This window comes from Bufo bufo, chromosome 7, assembly GCF_905171765.1.
Source record: "Bufo bufo chromosome 7, aBufBuf1.1, whole genome shotgun sequence".
In the NCBI taxonomy this organism is placed as follows: Eukaryota; Metazoa; Chordata; class Amphibia; order Anura; family Bufonidae; genus Bufo; species Bufo bufo.
In genome coordinates, this window is record NC_053395.1 from 13,444,505 (window position 1) to 13,462,336 (window position 17,832).

Below are 17,832 nucleotides of genomic sequence, written 5' to 3' on the forward strand. Positions count from 1 at the left end.
GAGTCCAGGCGGCGAGCACAACAATGGGAGCTCTATAGGCGGCACAATACGGAGCGCGCGGTATGTTCTCACACTAACACAATGTATAGAGTTGGGACCAAGACACCTCGTCGTGTAGACGTCGCCTTAAACTGAGCGCGTGCGACCAGCTCAGCGCGACCGGCCAAAGATAAGGACAAGAACAGCAGGTGGCGCTGTACAGATCCAGTGTATTGCAGAACTCATTACCTGCGGTTATAACAGACATGATGGCGGAGGAGACCACAGACACCCAGATGATAGGACCGACAACTCTGATGGACAGAAGTAGTCAGACATTTATTCCATAAAAAGGGAAAAAACACAACAAATGCCGCGTATAGTGCGGAAAGAAGCGTCACATTGTCACATCTCTACAGAAATAGGAAAAGCTGATTAATAATTATATGTTCCCCAAATGTGTCCCAGAAACATAAAGAAGCCCCTACAGCGACCTCAGTGGAGGACGGGGAAGGGTTAATGATGCCCCCCATGAGGTACGTGCACTCGGCGGTGTATCTCCGCTCCAGGATCCACACCTGTTACCTGCAGATCCTGACACGGATTTCCCCAGATCTCCCCCTCTGCATTGTAAAGGGAGAAATCCGCACGGACAGTCCACCGGCCGCAGATCTCCGGATCCGCTCCGCAGGTCACTCCTGACGCAGGAAACTTCCGCTCCGTGTAGATGAGATACTGAGAATCCCATCTGCTTAGGCGGTATTATTTCACTCTGGAACACCAGCAGGTAATACGCACCGTGCGCTTGTACCGAAGGCCATCTGCGCACGTTGCGGAATACGCTCATAGAGCCGCCATATACATTGTGTGATCGGAGGCTCCGCCCATACAGCGCTATATAGTGACTTATAGGCGGAGATTATAACGGGACGTGGACGCATCGGCCTCAGCTTATTATTCTAACAGACGCTTCATTCCGCACATAGAAGAGAACATGTAGGGGTTCAGAGAAGGAGGCGGTGAAGGTGTGTAAGTGTCTGATGGGGTCACACAGCCGATAGAAGGACAGACGCCCGGCCTCATAGTCTAAGAAGACCCCAAGTCTAGGACATGTTGTATCTACACTGAGGGGGGATCTGACTGAGCGGTGACGCACTTCACATCCTGCACCAGACATTTCCAGACACCAAGATTTATCATTATATCCAATACAAGACTGAAGTCCTTTCCTTTCTATACTGGAATAGGACATTCCGATGTCACTTTCTCCTATCTGGTCCCACTCTACCTCCCAGTAATGTCTTCCTGAGGAGAGGCCACATCTGCTTAACACCTGGGCATCATTCAGGAACCTTCCCGGTGATTTTGGTCTGTTCTGTTTTTCTTCTGTAATTGTTGCTGTTTTCAGATCTTCTGATATCTTCACATTTCTATGAGCAGTGTCCTCATCCAGCAATATGTCTGGAACATGGAGCCCGAGCTCTGATGTGACATTGGTGACAATATCCCTCATAGATCGGTGTAAGGTCAGTGAGATCAGAACCTCACCCAGATCATCATCAGACCTGCCCTCTCCACCATCTCCCCCTGTGTCCTCATCATCTCCATGACCACATACAGTAATGTCACTTTCTTGTAGGAGTCTTATTGGGTCGGTGACATGACACATCTCCTCCACGTGACGCATCTTCCTGGACAGCTCGTCCTCCTCTATTTCCAGCTTCTTGATCAGATCAGATATCTGGGACACAATCTTCTCCTCCTGCCTGGAGATCTCGCTCAGCGCTTTCTTTTCTGCCATTTCCAGTTGCTCCTTAATGTCCATAAATAACTTCCTGACCTTCTTCCTCTTATCAGAGGCCTTCTCCTGGATATTCCTCTGACGATCCTGCAGATTCTGAAGTTTAGTCTGAATTTTTGCTTTTTGTGGGTTTAGTTCCTCCAGATATTTCCTCAGTTTCTTCTTCCTCTTCTCAGACGCCTCATCTAGAAGTTCCACCTGGTGTCCCCTGTGCTCGCCGACCAGACAGCAGGACGCACACAGACAAACCGTGTCCTGCGGGCAGTAATACTCCAGAACCTTTTTGTGGAGGGAACATTTTTTGATGCCCAAGGATCTGGTGGGTTCTGTTAATATATGATCCACTGACTTGTTATGGGCTCCGAGATGTTTATGGCACATGGAGATCTCACACTGCAGACATGTCCTCACAGCCGGTACAGGAGACTTAGTACAGTAAGTACAGAAGATCCCGGTCTCCTCCATGTCAGGCCGAGCAGATAAGAAACGCTCCACTATGTTCCTCAGCTTCCTGTTCTTCTCCAGGGCCGGACGCTCCAGATATTCTGCTCTGCAGTCAGGACATGAATACACTCCAGCTGCCTCCTGTGTATCCAGCGCACTCACAATACACAAGCGGCAGAAGTTGTGTCCACATCTCAGGGATACAGGATCTGTATAGAGGCTCAGGCAGATGGAGCAGTCCAGCTCGGCCCTCAGATCAGCAGACGCCATTGTGGTACGGAGGAGCAGGAACCGAAAGTGGAAAAGTCTCTTCCCCTAAGAGGGCGGAGAGCTCCTGTAGAGGAATTAACCCCCTGCAGCTCAGAGATTGCATTCCAATTGAGAAAAAAGCCGAAAACCCACTAAATGTACAGACCAAATAAGAGAAGAGTCCATCAGAATGTTAGGGATAGTAAAGCAAACTTCACCTCTGTCTCTTCCAGTCAGTAAATGAGACATGTGGAGTATTACAGGTGACCTCTGTAGAGGTTGATGATGGGCTCCATCCTGAGGAGCAGCGAGTGCCATCTCTCAGGAATAAGCTGAATGTATTCAGTGTGCACATGGAGTGCGTCTGACGCTGGACGCTAGCTCCGTCCCCTCTCTCACCTCGGTGATCTGTAGTACGCGGGCCGTCCATGTGAAGCCGGTGGGAGACGCCGCGTGTATGGACCTATTGTGGGCTCGGTCTCCCCGGCTGGAGTCGGATGCAGTGAAGTCAGCGGAGGGGTCTCGTCCTGGTCTCCTGGTGTTTTGCCCGTTGGTGGTATAGGTTGGTTGGCTTTTGGAGGGGATTTTTGAAGTGCTGTGGCTGCCATTGGGACGATGCTGAGGGAATCAGGTGAAAACAGGGCTGTTGGCTCTCATCGAGTCCGGTAAGCTAAGCAGAGGGGTGGTATAAGCAATAAGAGGAAGAGAGGAGGATAGTGCGTATAAATAGGGAGCCGGGATAAAGGTATTTGTTTGCACGGAGCCAAGAAAGAGGACGTCTCAGTTTGCAATTTTGTATTTGCTGTTTTGACCGATCCGTTCGCTCTCCTCCAGTTATTGAATCACAGATTTATATAATTACTCATCACTGTGTTTGGGATCTTTCAGTAACTCTCTATCCTCTACCCCCTGTCCATTCAGAAACTAACTTGGTTTTGGGACTCTGCTGTAACATCCTTACCGACCTAGCCCCTTCCTAATGGTGTACTAAACCCGGACTGACAGATCATTACCCGTGTATTTATTAACAGGCCGCGACTTTGTATTTGTCCTCCAATTACTCCTGCTGAAAATGCCGCCTAAGAAGAGAGATCATCCACATGGCTCTAATACTACAATGCTATCAGGCGATCACTAACGGAGTGGGGTTCAGATACAAGACGGAAACAAAATGCTTTAAGTAAATATCTGACACCCTCATCTTCTCCATTAAGAGCTCCCAACCCAGGGAATGAGATAGGGGAGGGGAAGAGCTGGTTTGGAAGAAAAATATACATTTGGATACGCTGAAGGGAAAGTAGTGGAGCAAGAAAAGGAGACTCTGACACCAAAAAAGAGCGGGTAAGCTTTTGGTTACCCATAATAATTAATCAACAAAAAATAAAAAAAGTTGGATAGTCTAATTAAGGAAATAATACAGGGCAAATAGTTAAATCCACCAGAAACAGATTAATTTTTGTTTTAGTAAATATTTTGAAGAACTCTATAAATCAAAAATTAGATATAAAAGGGACGAGTTATGTCAATACCTGGATGATGTCCCCTTCAGGAAGCTTGCAGAAGCTCATAAGATTCAGTTGGAAGGGAGTATAAAGCTGGAGGAGTTAGTGAGAGCTCTACATTCAACAAAAGATAAGAAAGCTCCGGGAGGGGATGGGATTACTTTTGAGGAATACAAGGAATTTAGTTTAGTTCTTCTTCCGGAATTAATGGAGACCCTCGTTGAGGCCAAAAGATCAAATAAATTACTGGAATCAATGAAAGAAGCCACTGGTATTTTGATTCCTAAACCTGAAAAGGATCCATTAAGGCTGGAGTCGTATAGAGCCATCTCTCTGCTGAATACTGATATCAAGTTATTAGCCAAGGTATTGGCAGACAGGTTAAGAAAAGTAATAAAAACAATAATAAAAGAGGATGAAACAGGGTTTATTCCTGAGCGATTGATATATTCTAATATTAGAAGATTATTTATGAACATTGAAGCAAATAACTGTCATGGTGGGAAGAGGGGGAAACCCCCGACCGTACAATGTAAGAAGGATAACAGATAGCTGCTAGGCCAAGAAGCCATGAAAAGGGAGCGGGTCACCTCCTATAGCGTCCCTAGCCCTCTACCTAACTCTTCGCCGTATGAGCGGACCCTGATGGTAGGACGGCTCATTCCCTGGAAACCTGGAACCCTGATAATCCCTCAGATATGAGCACGGAGGAGACGTCCTGTTCTCATCCTAGATTATTTACAAATGGTCACATGGATCAATAATTGTCTCTTAATTTACATGTGTTAAATCATTACTGATATAAAACATAACGTTTATTTCCTTTATTAAAATATCCTACTTATAGCTAACATTTAAAATTCTCAGCCGTGTCTGAGTTTATTACTTCTGGTCGTTGTCACTGATATTGCACTATTTGTATCACAGTATGGGCTAGCTAAGAGGCTCACGTTATTTCCTGCCTCACTGGCTCCCATACTCTATACGGTTACTGCCGTTATGTACTAGCGCTGTTATCTCACAGTGCACTGGAGTTGGGGGACTGTGGTACCTTCCCTCTCAGCTGGCCTCCCTGTTCTATGCTATCTTGATAGTATCACTTCTCACAGGCACACGATATCTAATAACACACCCTATCACACTCTGCTCCCCGACATGTTTCTCCAAACACTTGGCGTCCTCAGGGGTATCGGGCAGTATGCTAGTGAGGGGGGCGGGACCCTGGCTTTTAAAACCTTCCTCTGATGGCGTCATCGCTCCATTAGCTACTGTGTATCTATTTTGTTGCTATGTTGACTTCTCTAGCCTATCAGGGGTTGTTTCATATGATGTTATAGCGTATAATCACTCCCATTTTGTTGCTTGTCCAATGACTACTGCCGCTCCTATTGCGCATGCGCTGGGACTTAGACAAAATTCCCTCTACGTCTTTCACTGCGCATGTCCATAGACTTATATATTACACCAGCCCTGATTTTCTATTGGGCATACGTTCAGTCTTAGTGAGTTTTCCTGTAGGTTATTCATTGCGCATGTGCTGGAACTTTAACACATGTTTTATTGTCCATTTTCTACTGCGCATGTCTTTATACTTATATATTGACTCGCTCTGTCAATCTATTGCGCATGCGTTTGGTCTTAATAAATAACAGGGTGGATCTCTTTTGCGCATCCTAGTTCATCCTAGTCACGGAAAAACGAGAGTCTCTTTAGACTTAATAGCAGGGAAAAGGAGAGACCATACACAGCAAGAGGATCGGCAGGTAAGAACACAAGACAACACACTTACCTGCAGAAGTTTCCACGACTGGAACCCTGCATACGTACAGGAGCCCTAACACCAAACAGGACGCTGTACCAGCAACTCACACAGGTATCCCGCACACCAGACTCCACCAGGGCCCCCATGCCGCAAAGGGCATGGCAGCCCCAGGCAGCGCTGCATACAGGCTAGTGATTCACCCCTCCGGGAAACCAACCCCCTTCCGGAGGACACAACACACAGGGAAAACGTCTTACACACATGCAAGGACAAACACCAATAACAGCCCAGACATGTAACAACAATCAAGACGTACAACACACCCTGAACATAAACCCACACCTAACATACAAGTGAGGTAGGGTATAAGGAGCATACAAAAGGAAGACAATTTATGTCCAACAAGGTGGCCCTCAAAGACTGGGCAGAATCACCCAGGAAAGGAGCAGTGCTCCAACACCAAACAAGGCTGGAGAATAACTGACTCCAGCCAGGAAGCCACAGGTAATATCCACATAGTGGCCACACCCAGGACACACCTAAATCCCCACCAGCTAGATGACTAACCCCTCGCTCACCAAAACTCAGGGAGATGCACCTTAAAGGGGAAATGCAAGTGCAAACCGACAACACGTTGCCACCGGCAACCAGTCCCGGTCAAACAACAATATGACCGTGACAATAACGATCAAATTAGTAAAAAAGCAATATTGTCACTGGATGCAATCAAGGCTTTCGATTGTATAGAGTGGGAATATTTGTGGGAGGATCTTAAATGCTTTGGGGAGTATTTTATAGGTTGGATTAAATTGATTTATTCTTATCCTACAGCGAGGGGGCTGTGAATGGGGTGATGTCCCTGCCTTTTGCCCTTTTTAGGGACACTAGGCAGGGATGTCCCCTATGGCCGCTGCTCTTTGCAATTGCAATAGAACCACTAGCGATAATTATAGAGAATGAAAGTATTAAGGGGTTTCAATACGGTAATGTAAGGGAGAAAATAATGCTCTATGCGGATGATATCTTGTTGTTTTCGGCAAATTTTGATTAGGAAATGGAGAAACTGATGGAAATAAAATGAGAGATTTGGATATTATTCGGACTTAAAATAAATTGGGAAAAATCTCACTTGATGTTGTTAGGGACGAGGTAGGTGAGAGGAGTAATGTGGTTCACCAAGTAGATAGAGATAGTAGTTTTAGGTATTTGGGAGTAAATATTTTAAAGAATTTGATGGAATATGTTAGGTTGAATGTGTTTCCTCTCTTAGATGAGTTGAAGAAAAAAAAAATACATATTTGGAAAAGGTTTCCACTATCTATGATTGGACGAATTAATGTGATAAAGATGGTTCTTCTTCCTAAGACTCTTTATGTATTGCAATGTGCTCCAGTATGGTAACCAAATAAGGTTCTCACTATTATGAATAGATGAAGGAGGGAATTTATTTGGAAAGAAGGGAATCCAAGGATAAAGTTAGAGATTTTACAGTTACCGCTTAAAGAGGGTGGAATGGCACTTCCAAGCTGGTATATATATTTTAGTTGCACAGTTTGGTTATATGAGTGCGGGTTTTATGTCACCTATTAGGAGTTGGCATTTGAAAAAATTGGGTTGGAAGGACAATATATTTAAGATGAAGGAGGTATTGGAATCGGGTATACGAGGGAGTATAAATAATGATAATTATATTTTTTAATTTTATGGATCACGTTTGTAGAGAAATTTATAAAATTATGGATATTAAAGGCATACAGATTTGACTCCAATATGGAATTGTAACGGGGGGCGCCGAAGACGCAATCGGTCTCTCATCAGCCGCAGACCTGCTGTTAAGCTACGGGGGGAGCGAGGTATCTGTGTTAGGCCTCGATCCCAAGGGCGGATTTGCTAGCTGGGAGGCCTCCCAGCTCCCTAGGTCTGCTTTTAAGCGCCGAGCTGATCACTCAGTGCTCGACTAGCCTGTCTGTCGGTCTATGTGATGCTGGCCACGGCATATAGACCCTCACTCCCACACTATAAATACAGGCAGGGCCGGCTTAGGAGTTCAGGCGCCCTGTGCGATGCTATACCTTGTAGCGGCGCCCCCCCCGCCCCCCACCCCCCCCCACAAAAAAAAACACTCTAGGTTGCTGGCATCATGGCATAGGCTGGCTGACTATCCAACCAAGTAGTTTACCAGCCCACACACCCCAAAGGCCAGTTAACTTGTTATACTTCCCTACTTCGTGAGATTTCCCTACCTCATCACTTCCGGTCGCACCGGACATGACGTGAGGAGGTGTGCAGCGCCGCGCAGGCGCACAACGACAGGTTAGGGAAATTTCACAGCAGAGTGCGCATGCGCCAGGAGCCTCGCCGGCGGTTAGGGTAGGAAAAACTATGGGCCAATGCGCAGGCGCAGTGATCGGATGGATGTTCTCAGCTGAACACCGGCCGACACTGCGCATGCACCGGGAGCCTCACCAGCGGTTAGGGAAGGGAAAAATTACGTACGGGCCAGTGCTTTTTCCCTACCCTAACCGCTGGTGAGGCTCCCAGCGCATGCGCAGTGTCGGCCGGTGTCCAGCTGAGAAAATTAGTTTCCAATGTAGTATTAATAACTAAACAATTACATAATAAACATATTGCATTGTCTACTTACCACCAGGACAATAAGATGATCTGGACTCTGGCTGCAGTCTGGCTCTGGGACTCCCTTGTCACTCTCTTCTCTCCCCCCCTCCCTTGTCACTCTCATTATTCCCCCCCCCCCCCCTTGTCACTCTCATTATCCACCCCCCCTCCCTTGTCACTCTCTTCCCCCCCTTCCCTTGTCACTCTCATTATTCCCCCCCCCCTCTCCTTGTCACTCTCATTATTCCACCCCCCTCCCTTGTCACTCTCATATTCCCCCCCCTCTCCCTTGTCACTCTCATTATTCCACCCCCCTCCCTTGTCACTCTCATTATTTCCCCCCCCCTTGTCACTCTCATTATTCCCCGCCCCCTTGTCACTCTCATTATTTCCCCCCCCCCTTGTCACTCTCATTATTTCCTCCCCCCCCTTGTCACTCTCATTATTTCCTCCCCCTTGTCACTCTCATTATCCCCCCCCTCTCCCTTGTCACTCTCATTATTTCCCTCCCCCTCCCTTGTCACTCTCATTTTCCCCCCTCTCCCTTGTCACTCTCATTATTTCCCCCCCTCTCCCTTGTCACTCTCATTATTCCACCCCCTCCCTTGTCACTCTCATTATTCCCCTCCCCCCTTGTCACTCTCATTATTTCCCCTCCCCCCTTGTCACTCTCATTATTTCCCCTCCCCCCTTGTCACTCTCATTATTTCCCCTCCCCCTTGTCACTCTCATTATCCCCCCCTCTCCCTTGTCACTCTCATTATCCCCCCCCTCTCCCTTGTCACTCTCATTATCCCCCCCCTCTCCCTTGTCACTCTCATTATTCTACCCCCCACCTTGTCACTCTCATTATTTCCCCTTGTCACTCTCATTATTTCCCCTCCCCCCCTTGTCACTCTCATTATTCCCCCCCCCTTGTCACTCTCATTATTTCCCCCCCCTTGTCACTCTCATTATTTCCCCCCCCTGTCACTCTCATTATTCCCCCCCCTTGTCACTCTCATTATTTCCTCCCCCCCTTGTCACTCTCATTATTTCCTCCCCCCCCCCTTGTCACTCTCATTATTTCCACCCCCCTCCCTTGTCACTCTCATTAGTCCACCCCCCTCTCCCTTGTCACTCTCATTATTCCACCCCCTCCCCCCCTTGTCACTCTCATTATTTCCTCCCCCCCCTTGTCACTCTCATTATTTCCTCCCCCCCCTTGTCACTCTCATTATTTCCTCCCCCCCCTTGTCACTCTCATTATTTCCTCCCCCCCCTTGTCACTCTCATTATTTCCTCCCCCCCTTGTCACTCTCATTATTTCCCCCCCCCCTTGTCACTCTCATTATTTCCTCCCCCCTTGTCACTCTCATTATTTCCCCCCCCTTGTCACTCTCATTATTTCCTCCCCCCCTCCCCCCTTTTCACTCATTATTTCCCCCCCCTTTTCACTTTCATTATTTCCTCCCCCCTCCCCCCTTTTCACTCTCATTATTTCCTCCCCCTCCCCCCTTGTCACTCTCATTCTACTCCCACCTCCACCTCTAGTGTAGCGTGGCCGAGCTCTGTTCGATCCGCGGTACAGGAGCATTTGTTTCCTGTACCCGGCCGGACTGACAGGAAGTGCTCACTTAGTGTGCACTTCCTGTCAGTCCGGCCAGGTACAGAAAACAAAAGCTCCTGTACCGCGGATCGAATAGAGCTCGGCCACGCTACATTAACAACAGCACACAGCAGGCGCAGGCAGGATTCTTTAGAGCGGCAAGCGCTCAGCCGGCGCAGCATGAGGGGCGCCGGCGCGCCGCCCGAACTTATATAAGCAACTTTTTTTTTTTTTTAACCGCAACGGGCGCCGGGCGCCCCCTGCTAAATGCAGGTGGGATGGAGGGGGAGGGGAGATGGAGGGGGCCCGCCCCGAGGGAGAACACAAGTGCCGCCTCGCCTGCCGCATATTACATTGCGAGCTGTCGGCCGCCCGGAGCCCCTGTTGCTATGGCGCCCTGTGCGGCCGCACAGCCCGCACACCCCAAAGGCCGGCCCTGAATACAGGCAACGTGCTGGCTATAGGTTGCCTGTGATTTTGGTCCCTTAGGCTGTGTATTATTATTGTTATTTAACTTACCTTTGGATTTGACCCTTGATCTGCTTCCTGACACCTCTTCTGCCTGCTCCCTGAACCTTGACGCTACCTCTCGGATTTTGACCTCGGCTTGCTTTTGGATTTTGTCTTTGCCTCTTCCCTCGTACTGACGTGACCTCCTGGACTGACCCCGGCTAGTTGACCCGCCTCGCCCTTCCGTTTTTGGTGGTACCTTGCTTGTTCCACCTCTCTGTCCGCTCGAGTGCTACCTCTCATTGGCTGTCCGCTTTCCTGCTGTCTCTATCTCTCTGCTTGCACTTACTCAGGTCAGGGACTGTCGCCCAGTTGCGCCCCGTCACCTAGGGCGGGTGGTGCTAGTAGGCAGGGACAGGGGACCGGGTGGAAGCTCAGGGGGTGCACCTCCGCTCTATCTTTATACCCGTGACAGGATTAATATTAATTTATGAGAAATACTGAAAATTAAAGGGAACCTGTCACCGGGATTTTGTGCATAGAGCTGAGGACATGGGTTGCTAGTTGGCCGCTAGCACATCCGCAATACCCAGTCGCCATAGCTCTGTGTGCTTTTATTGTGTAAAAAAAACTATTTTATAAATATGAAAATTACCCTGAGATGAGTCAGAGCTTGAAAATATGACTCTTCTCTGGTCACACAAGTAAGATAGGACTCTTATGTTAATTTGCATAAAAGGCAGGAAGTACAAAAATGCATAATACTTATTGAATTCGTCTGCAAATGAAATGAAAAGTGTCATTTATATGTTTAGGGTAACGCAATGAACATTTAGAAACGCTCAGTGAGGGTAGCATAGTAGAGGTGACAGGTTCCCTTTAAATATTATGTAAATTGGTAAAATTAGGCTGTTTCTTTGCTGTGTCAATTATTTGAGGGGGATTTATTAAAAGATTTTGAAACTGTTAAAAATAAAGAATTTTTCAGACATTTACAGTTGAGAGAAGCAATAAATTCATCATCAGTAGATTCTCAGAAATATAAAAAGGCCGCTATGGAGGAGATTAATCAACTGCTTGATAATAGAAAGGAAAAAGGATCGGGGTCAAGAAGATACAGATTATTGTCGAAAATGAAACCAAGCAAAATTATTATAGTGGCTAAAGAGAAATGGAAAAAAGACGTAGATGGGTTATCCGAGGAACAGCGAAAGGATGTACTGAAGACTAGATCTATGGTCTCAATGACGGCCTCACATGGGGTTCACAATTAGTTTTTATTCATAGGCTGTATCGACCCCCCTATTGCTCAAAGAAATGGGTATAAAACCCACAGATGAATGTCCTAGATGTGGTAGGGAGCAGGCAGGTCTCTTCCATCCGGTATGGAGATGCCCTAAATTGTTCCGATATTGGTCTGAGATAGCGGTTATATTGGAGTACAAATAGAGGGAGATCCAGCGGCTTGTATATTAGGAGGTAGGATCCACTTGCAGATAAACAAATACTTTGTAAACGATTGTTTCAGGCAAGACTCCTTATTTCAAAAAGGTGGATTAAAACAACTCCCCCCCCTTGACCCCCTCATGGTAGAAAGGAAGAGTGTGGTGGATTATGTTATAAGGATGGAGAAAATAATATATAATAATAAGGGGAGAAATGATCCGTTCTCCAAATTGTGGAATTGTTGGCTGAACAATAATGTAAAATAAGTACTGGTTTTTTTCTTCTTCTTTTCCCTCCCTCTCTCCCGGGTATGCTGGGGGCGGTTAGGTATATATTTTGATATTACGTTTGTATGTATTTATGATATTTTGGATGTTACTAGAGAATAATAATAAATGTAAAAAAAAAAAAAAAAGCTGAATGGATTATTTTTCCTCTTATTTTTGTTTATTAACTTGGCTTCTACTGTAATTTCCCTGAATTATTGGTGGATTCTTCTTTACGGTTTTGAATGCCGGGGTCCATGGTGGTGACCAGATGATCGGCGAGTGTAGGAGGTAAGTGACCGGAGGAGAATGGTTATACCTATAGACTGATAGACTCCGGCCGGTAGGTAGAAGCTGCTCTGAAAACAATGGAAAGCCTACTTACCTACAGCCTGATACCCACCTCTAACCCCATTATACATAAATAGATATAAATAGGTCTGTGGCCATAATAAAGATGCTAAATACAAGGCATTACGGGGCACATACATGAGGCCTGCGCTGGCGGTGGATCCGTCGGAGATATGTAGAGGAGCCGACCTAGACATAACTTCTGCGTATCCCCCGCCGCTGATAACGGTCAGACAGGATCCTAGTGCTCTTATATTTACACCATTTTCTACACCTAAAACAGACATAGAAAATGGTAAATGAGACGGGTCTGCCGGCCCCTCCCTTTCCCCGCCCACGCCACGCCCACTTTATTAGACCCGACGTGGGCAGAGAAAAGCCGCAGATTGCAGTGTAAAGCATCTCTGTGCCAGAAGTCCTCCGAATATAGGCCGATTTCTGTTTAATAGATGAACCCCTACTTATCTTCTACTGATCCTGAGTTACATCCTGTATTATACTCCGGAGCTGCACTCACTATTCTGCTGGTGCAGTCACTGTGTACATACATTACTTATCCTGTACTGATCCTGAGTTACATCCTGTATTATACCCCAGAGCTGCACTCACTATTCTGCTGGTGCAGTCACTGTGTACATACATTACTTATCCTGTACTGATCCTGAGTTACATCCTGTATTATACTCCAGAGCTGCACTCACTATTCTGCTGGTGGAGTCACTGTGTACATACATTACTTATCCTGTACTGATCCCGAGTTACATCCTGTATTATACTCCAGAGCTGCACTCACTATTCTGCTGGTGCAGTCACTGTGTACATACATTACTTATCCTGTACTGATCCTGAGTTACATCCTGTATTATGCTCCAGAGCTGCACTCACTATTCTGCTGGTGCAGTCACTGTGTACATACATTACTTATCCTGTACTGATCCTGAGTTACATCCTGTATTATACTCAAGAGCTGCACTCACTATTCTGCTGGTGCAGTCACTGTGTACATACATTACTTATCCTGTACTGATCCTGAGTTACATCCTGTATTATACTCCGGAGCTGCACTCACTACCTGCTAGAACAACGAACAGAACCGTGAATGCAGCTCTGGACTAATACACTGTTCAAAAAATTACGAGAACACTTAACGCAGTGTATCTCTGGGTCACTGACATTTCTGGGATATCATTTTGTCCAGTTAGGAAGCATTAACAATTGTGACTCTATTTCAGCTGCTTCGGTGGCGCAGACAATTCCTCTCTCCTCATCCTTCCTGATTATTCTCTAGTTTTGGGTTTTCCTGGTGTCCTTATCTCTTCTGGTTGCAGGAGCCGATATCTGCTGCCCAATCAGGTTGGATTACTCCTGCTCCTCCAGGATGGAACATCCATACATATCCCATGAAGGTTTTCTGCGTCTTCCAGCAATTTCAAAAGTATGGAGACAATTCCAGGACATGAGGGAATCTGGACAGGGTCATAGAAGGGCATCAACCCAGCGTCAAGACTGATATCAGCTTTGTGCAAGTAGAAACGGGTAGACCACCAGTCTGCATGTCTGTTACCAAACTACCAGATATAGACCTCGTGAGGGTGACATGATATCATGATGGTCAATGTTATGGTGCCTGCAGCCTCATCCAGCATGAATGGTTTGCAGAGATGGTCTGGGGAGACATATTTTTGGAGGTTCACACAGACCACCACATGACTGCCTTTAGGTACCAGGTTTAAATCCCCAGAGACACTGTCAAACCTTACTCTGGTGCAGTGGGCCCTGGATTCCTCCTGGTGCAGGACAGAGTGGTCAGAGTATGTTGGCAGGTCCTGGATGACGTAGGGACGGATGCCAATGGAGAACCTCTAGGCCATTCTGTATCAATGCATCCAACACCACCAGATAGCACCACAGCCTGTCCAGAAGCTCACTCATGTCCTGATCCAGATGTGAGAGGAGACACCTCAGGACCCCATCTGCCATCATTAAGAGCATGTCCAGACATTGACAGCATATGGGGCCACTTGACTTGCCATGATGAAATTCTTATAAATTGGATCTGCCTGAATCTTGAATTTTTTACTTTAAGTTCCGCGTGATCTGGACCCAGCCCTCAGATGCTGCAAGATGTTGATTTCCATTGATACGTCATTTTGTCCTCAACGAATTAAAAAATGTGAACGTACCCTGATAAATTTACATCTCAGGTGAACATATCCGGAAGAGAACCACCTGCAGAAGTTCACCAGATCCGGCTTTGATGGACATTATGTAGTGTCCCACTAGGTAAAGGTGGGCACTACACAAGGGTCAATTGGGCCACGTTGTTCGCCACCTCCTGTGGAACATGGTTATTGTATTTTAGGTCATTTTAATGTATAATTGTCATTTTATTAATGTTATCTCCTGAGTACCAGGCCTATTAGGGGTGTAGTTCCTCCTCCTAGACAGTAGAGGGAGCTAGGGAACCCCCTAGTATAAATAGCCAGGTCCAGACCAGAGACATAGGTCAGTGCGTACAGAAGTCAAGAGTCACCTTAGCCAGACAGTAGCTGAGGTGCAGCTTCTGACATGCAGCTAGATAGCCCAGGCTTCTAGCTTGCCACCAGAAGAGCCTGCCTCCTGAGAAACCTGAAGTTCCCATAACAGAGGACAGTGCAGAGCCAAGGTGTTTCCAGCCAAACAGAGAGCTGAAGGGCAGAAGGATTTATTCAAAGCAAGGAGTCATATACGAGAGGAAGTTTTCCCTAACCAAGGATAAAGCCAGCAATAGGGCATACGGGCCTTGGGATAAAGACAGACAGGATTCTGAGGAAAAGTGCAGCCTGATCTGTAAGTGTTTAACCCTCTGAGTATCTTGCAAGAACATTGTGCCTGCCATTGGATGTAAAGACTGCTTGCTACCTTCTTGTACATGTGGAACTGAACAAAAAGTTTTGGTTCACTGCAACTTGTGTACCTCAATTATTCCTACCACAAATCGGTGTGCCACCGTTACCGGCACTGGCGTCACAAACTTTAAGGGATCTTGCCACAGGCACACTAAACCTACAACACCCAGGGCACCTCACCTATCACCCGGCCTGGTCCCTATACACAGAGAGTGCACCAGAGGATCCATGTGCCGACCTCTCCATCACTGCTGTACGCTTGCCCAGGGTATATAAAAACTGTGAGTACCAAGAGCAACCCTCGTTTCTGCCTATTAACCGTGACCTCACATTCGCAACACCCTGCAGGGCTGCGTACTGCAATTACAGTTCACCACTGGATCTCTAGTGACTATAATGTGGTCCACCGGTGATCCAGGGTACGTTCACATCTGTGGCATGCCTTAAGCATCTCAATGTTCATCAAGATCCAATGTGTGATGTAAGTGCTCCATTAATATTTTTGACCGATGAAGTGGCTCCAATTTCAAAGATTTACAGTGGAGGTCATGTTCCACTTCTGGGCTGAGAAGCCAAAGCCATACAAACATAAGAATCCACCAATACAATCACTACAGATGGTCATACACAAGAGATCATAGTCGGCCAGAACTGGAGGATCGGGGGTTGGAATTCAAAGCACTTGATCTTTCTCTCTCCCAGAATCGGCTGTTAGAAGATAATTCAGCAAAACATGCATATTAGATGTTCTACCAGTCCGACTAAGATCTGGCGACACATCATAAGTATATGGCCAGAGAGTGGACACCATCTATGGAGGAACATCATCTGCTGTGATACAGTCACAGATCTAAGGTCTATCGCTTCCTACAATGGTGCGGCATTATATTTATGTACATAGGAGCAGTATTATAGTAGTTATATTTATGTACATAGGAGGCAGTATTATAGTAGTTATATTTATGTACATAGGAGCAGTATTATAGTAGTTATATTCTTGTACATAGGAGCAGTATTATAGCAGTTATATTCTTGTACATAGGAGCAGTATTATAGCAGTTATATTCTTGTACATAGGAGCAGTATTATAGCAGTTATATTCTTGTACATAGGAGCAGTATTATAGTAGTTATATTCTTGTACATAGGAGCAGTATTATAGTAGTTATATTCTTGTACATAGGAGCAGTATTATAGTAGTTATATTCTTGTACATAGGAGCAGTATTATAGTAGTTATATTCTTGTACATAGGAGCAGTATTATAGTAGTTATATTCTTGTACATAGAAGCAGTGTTATAGTAGTTATATTCTTGTACATAGGAGGCAGTGTTATAGTAGTTATATTCTTGTACATAGGAGGCAGTATTATAGTAGTTATATTCTTGTACATAGGAGCAGTATTATAGTAGTTATATTCTTGTACATAGGAGCAGTATCATAGTAGTTATATACTTGTACATAGGAGCAGTATTATAGTAGTTATATTCTTGTATATAGGAGCAGTATTATAGTAGTTATATTCTTGTACATAGGAGCAGTATTATAGTAGTTATAGTCTTGTACATAGGAGCAGTATTATAGTAGTTATATTCTTGTATATAGGAGCAGTATTATAGTAGTTATGTTCTTGTACATAGGAGCAGTATTATAGTAGTTATATTCTTGTACATAGGAGCAGTATTATAGTAGTTATATTCTTGTACATAGGAGGCAGTATTATAGTAGTTATATTCCTGTACATAGGAGGCAGTATTATAGTAGTTATATTCTTGTACATAGGAGCAGTATTATAGTAGTTATATTCTTGTACATAGGAGCAGTATTATAGTAGTTATATTCTTGTACATAGGAGCAGTATTATAGTAGTTATAGTCTTGTACATAGGAGCAGTATTATAGTAGTTATATTCTTGTATATAGGAGCAGTATTATAGTAGTTATGTTCTTGTACATAGGAGCAGTATTATAGTAGTTATATTCTTGTACATAGGAGCAGTATTATAGTAGTTATATTCTTGTACATAGGAGGCAGTATTATAGTAGTTATATTCCTGTACATAGGAGGCAGTATTATAGTAGTTATATTCTTGTACATAGGAGCAGTATTATAGTAGTTATATTCTTGTACATAGGAGCAGTATTATAGTAGTTATATTCTTGTACATAGGAGGCAGTATTATAGTAGTTATATTCTTGTACATAGGAGGCAGTATTATAGTAGTTATATTCTTGTATATAGGAGCAGTATTATAGTAGTTATATTCTTGTACATAGGAGGCAGTATTATAGTAGTTATATTCTTGTATATAGGAGCAGTATTATAGTAGTTATATTCTTGTACATAGGAGGCAGTATTATAGTAGTTATATTCTTGTACATAGGAGCAGTATTATAGTAGTTATATTCTTCTATATTCATCTTACCGCATCCTTTGTTCCTGCAGGAGATGTGTTGCTGTCTGGCAGTGACATTTTCTTCCGCCATCCAAC

General features: G+C 45.2%; 1 protein-coding gene across 1 annotated transcript; it reads right to left on the reverse strand.

Moving 5' to 3' along the window:
• Positions 1 to 842: 842 nt before the first annotated feature.
• Positions 843 to 2,555, reverse strand: LOC121007562 (E3 ubiquitin/ISG15 ligase TRIM25-like). Its single transcript, XM_040439589.1, has one exon. The coding sequence runs from the start codon at positions 2,492 to 2,494 to the stop codon at positions 926 to 928; it is 1,569 nt and encodes a 522-aa protein (XP_040295523.1). The 5' UTR covers positions 2,495 to 2,555; the 3' UTR covers positions 843 to 925.
• Between the last annotated feature and the right edge of the window lie 15,277 nt (positions 2,556 to 17,832).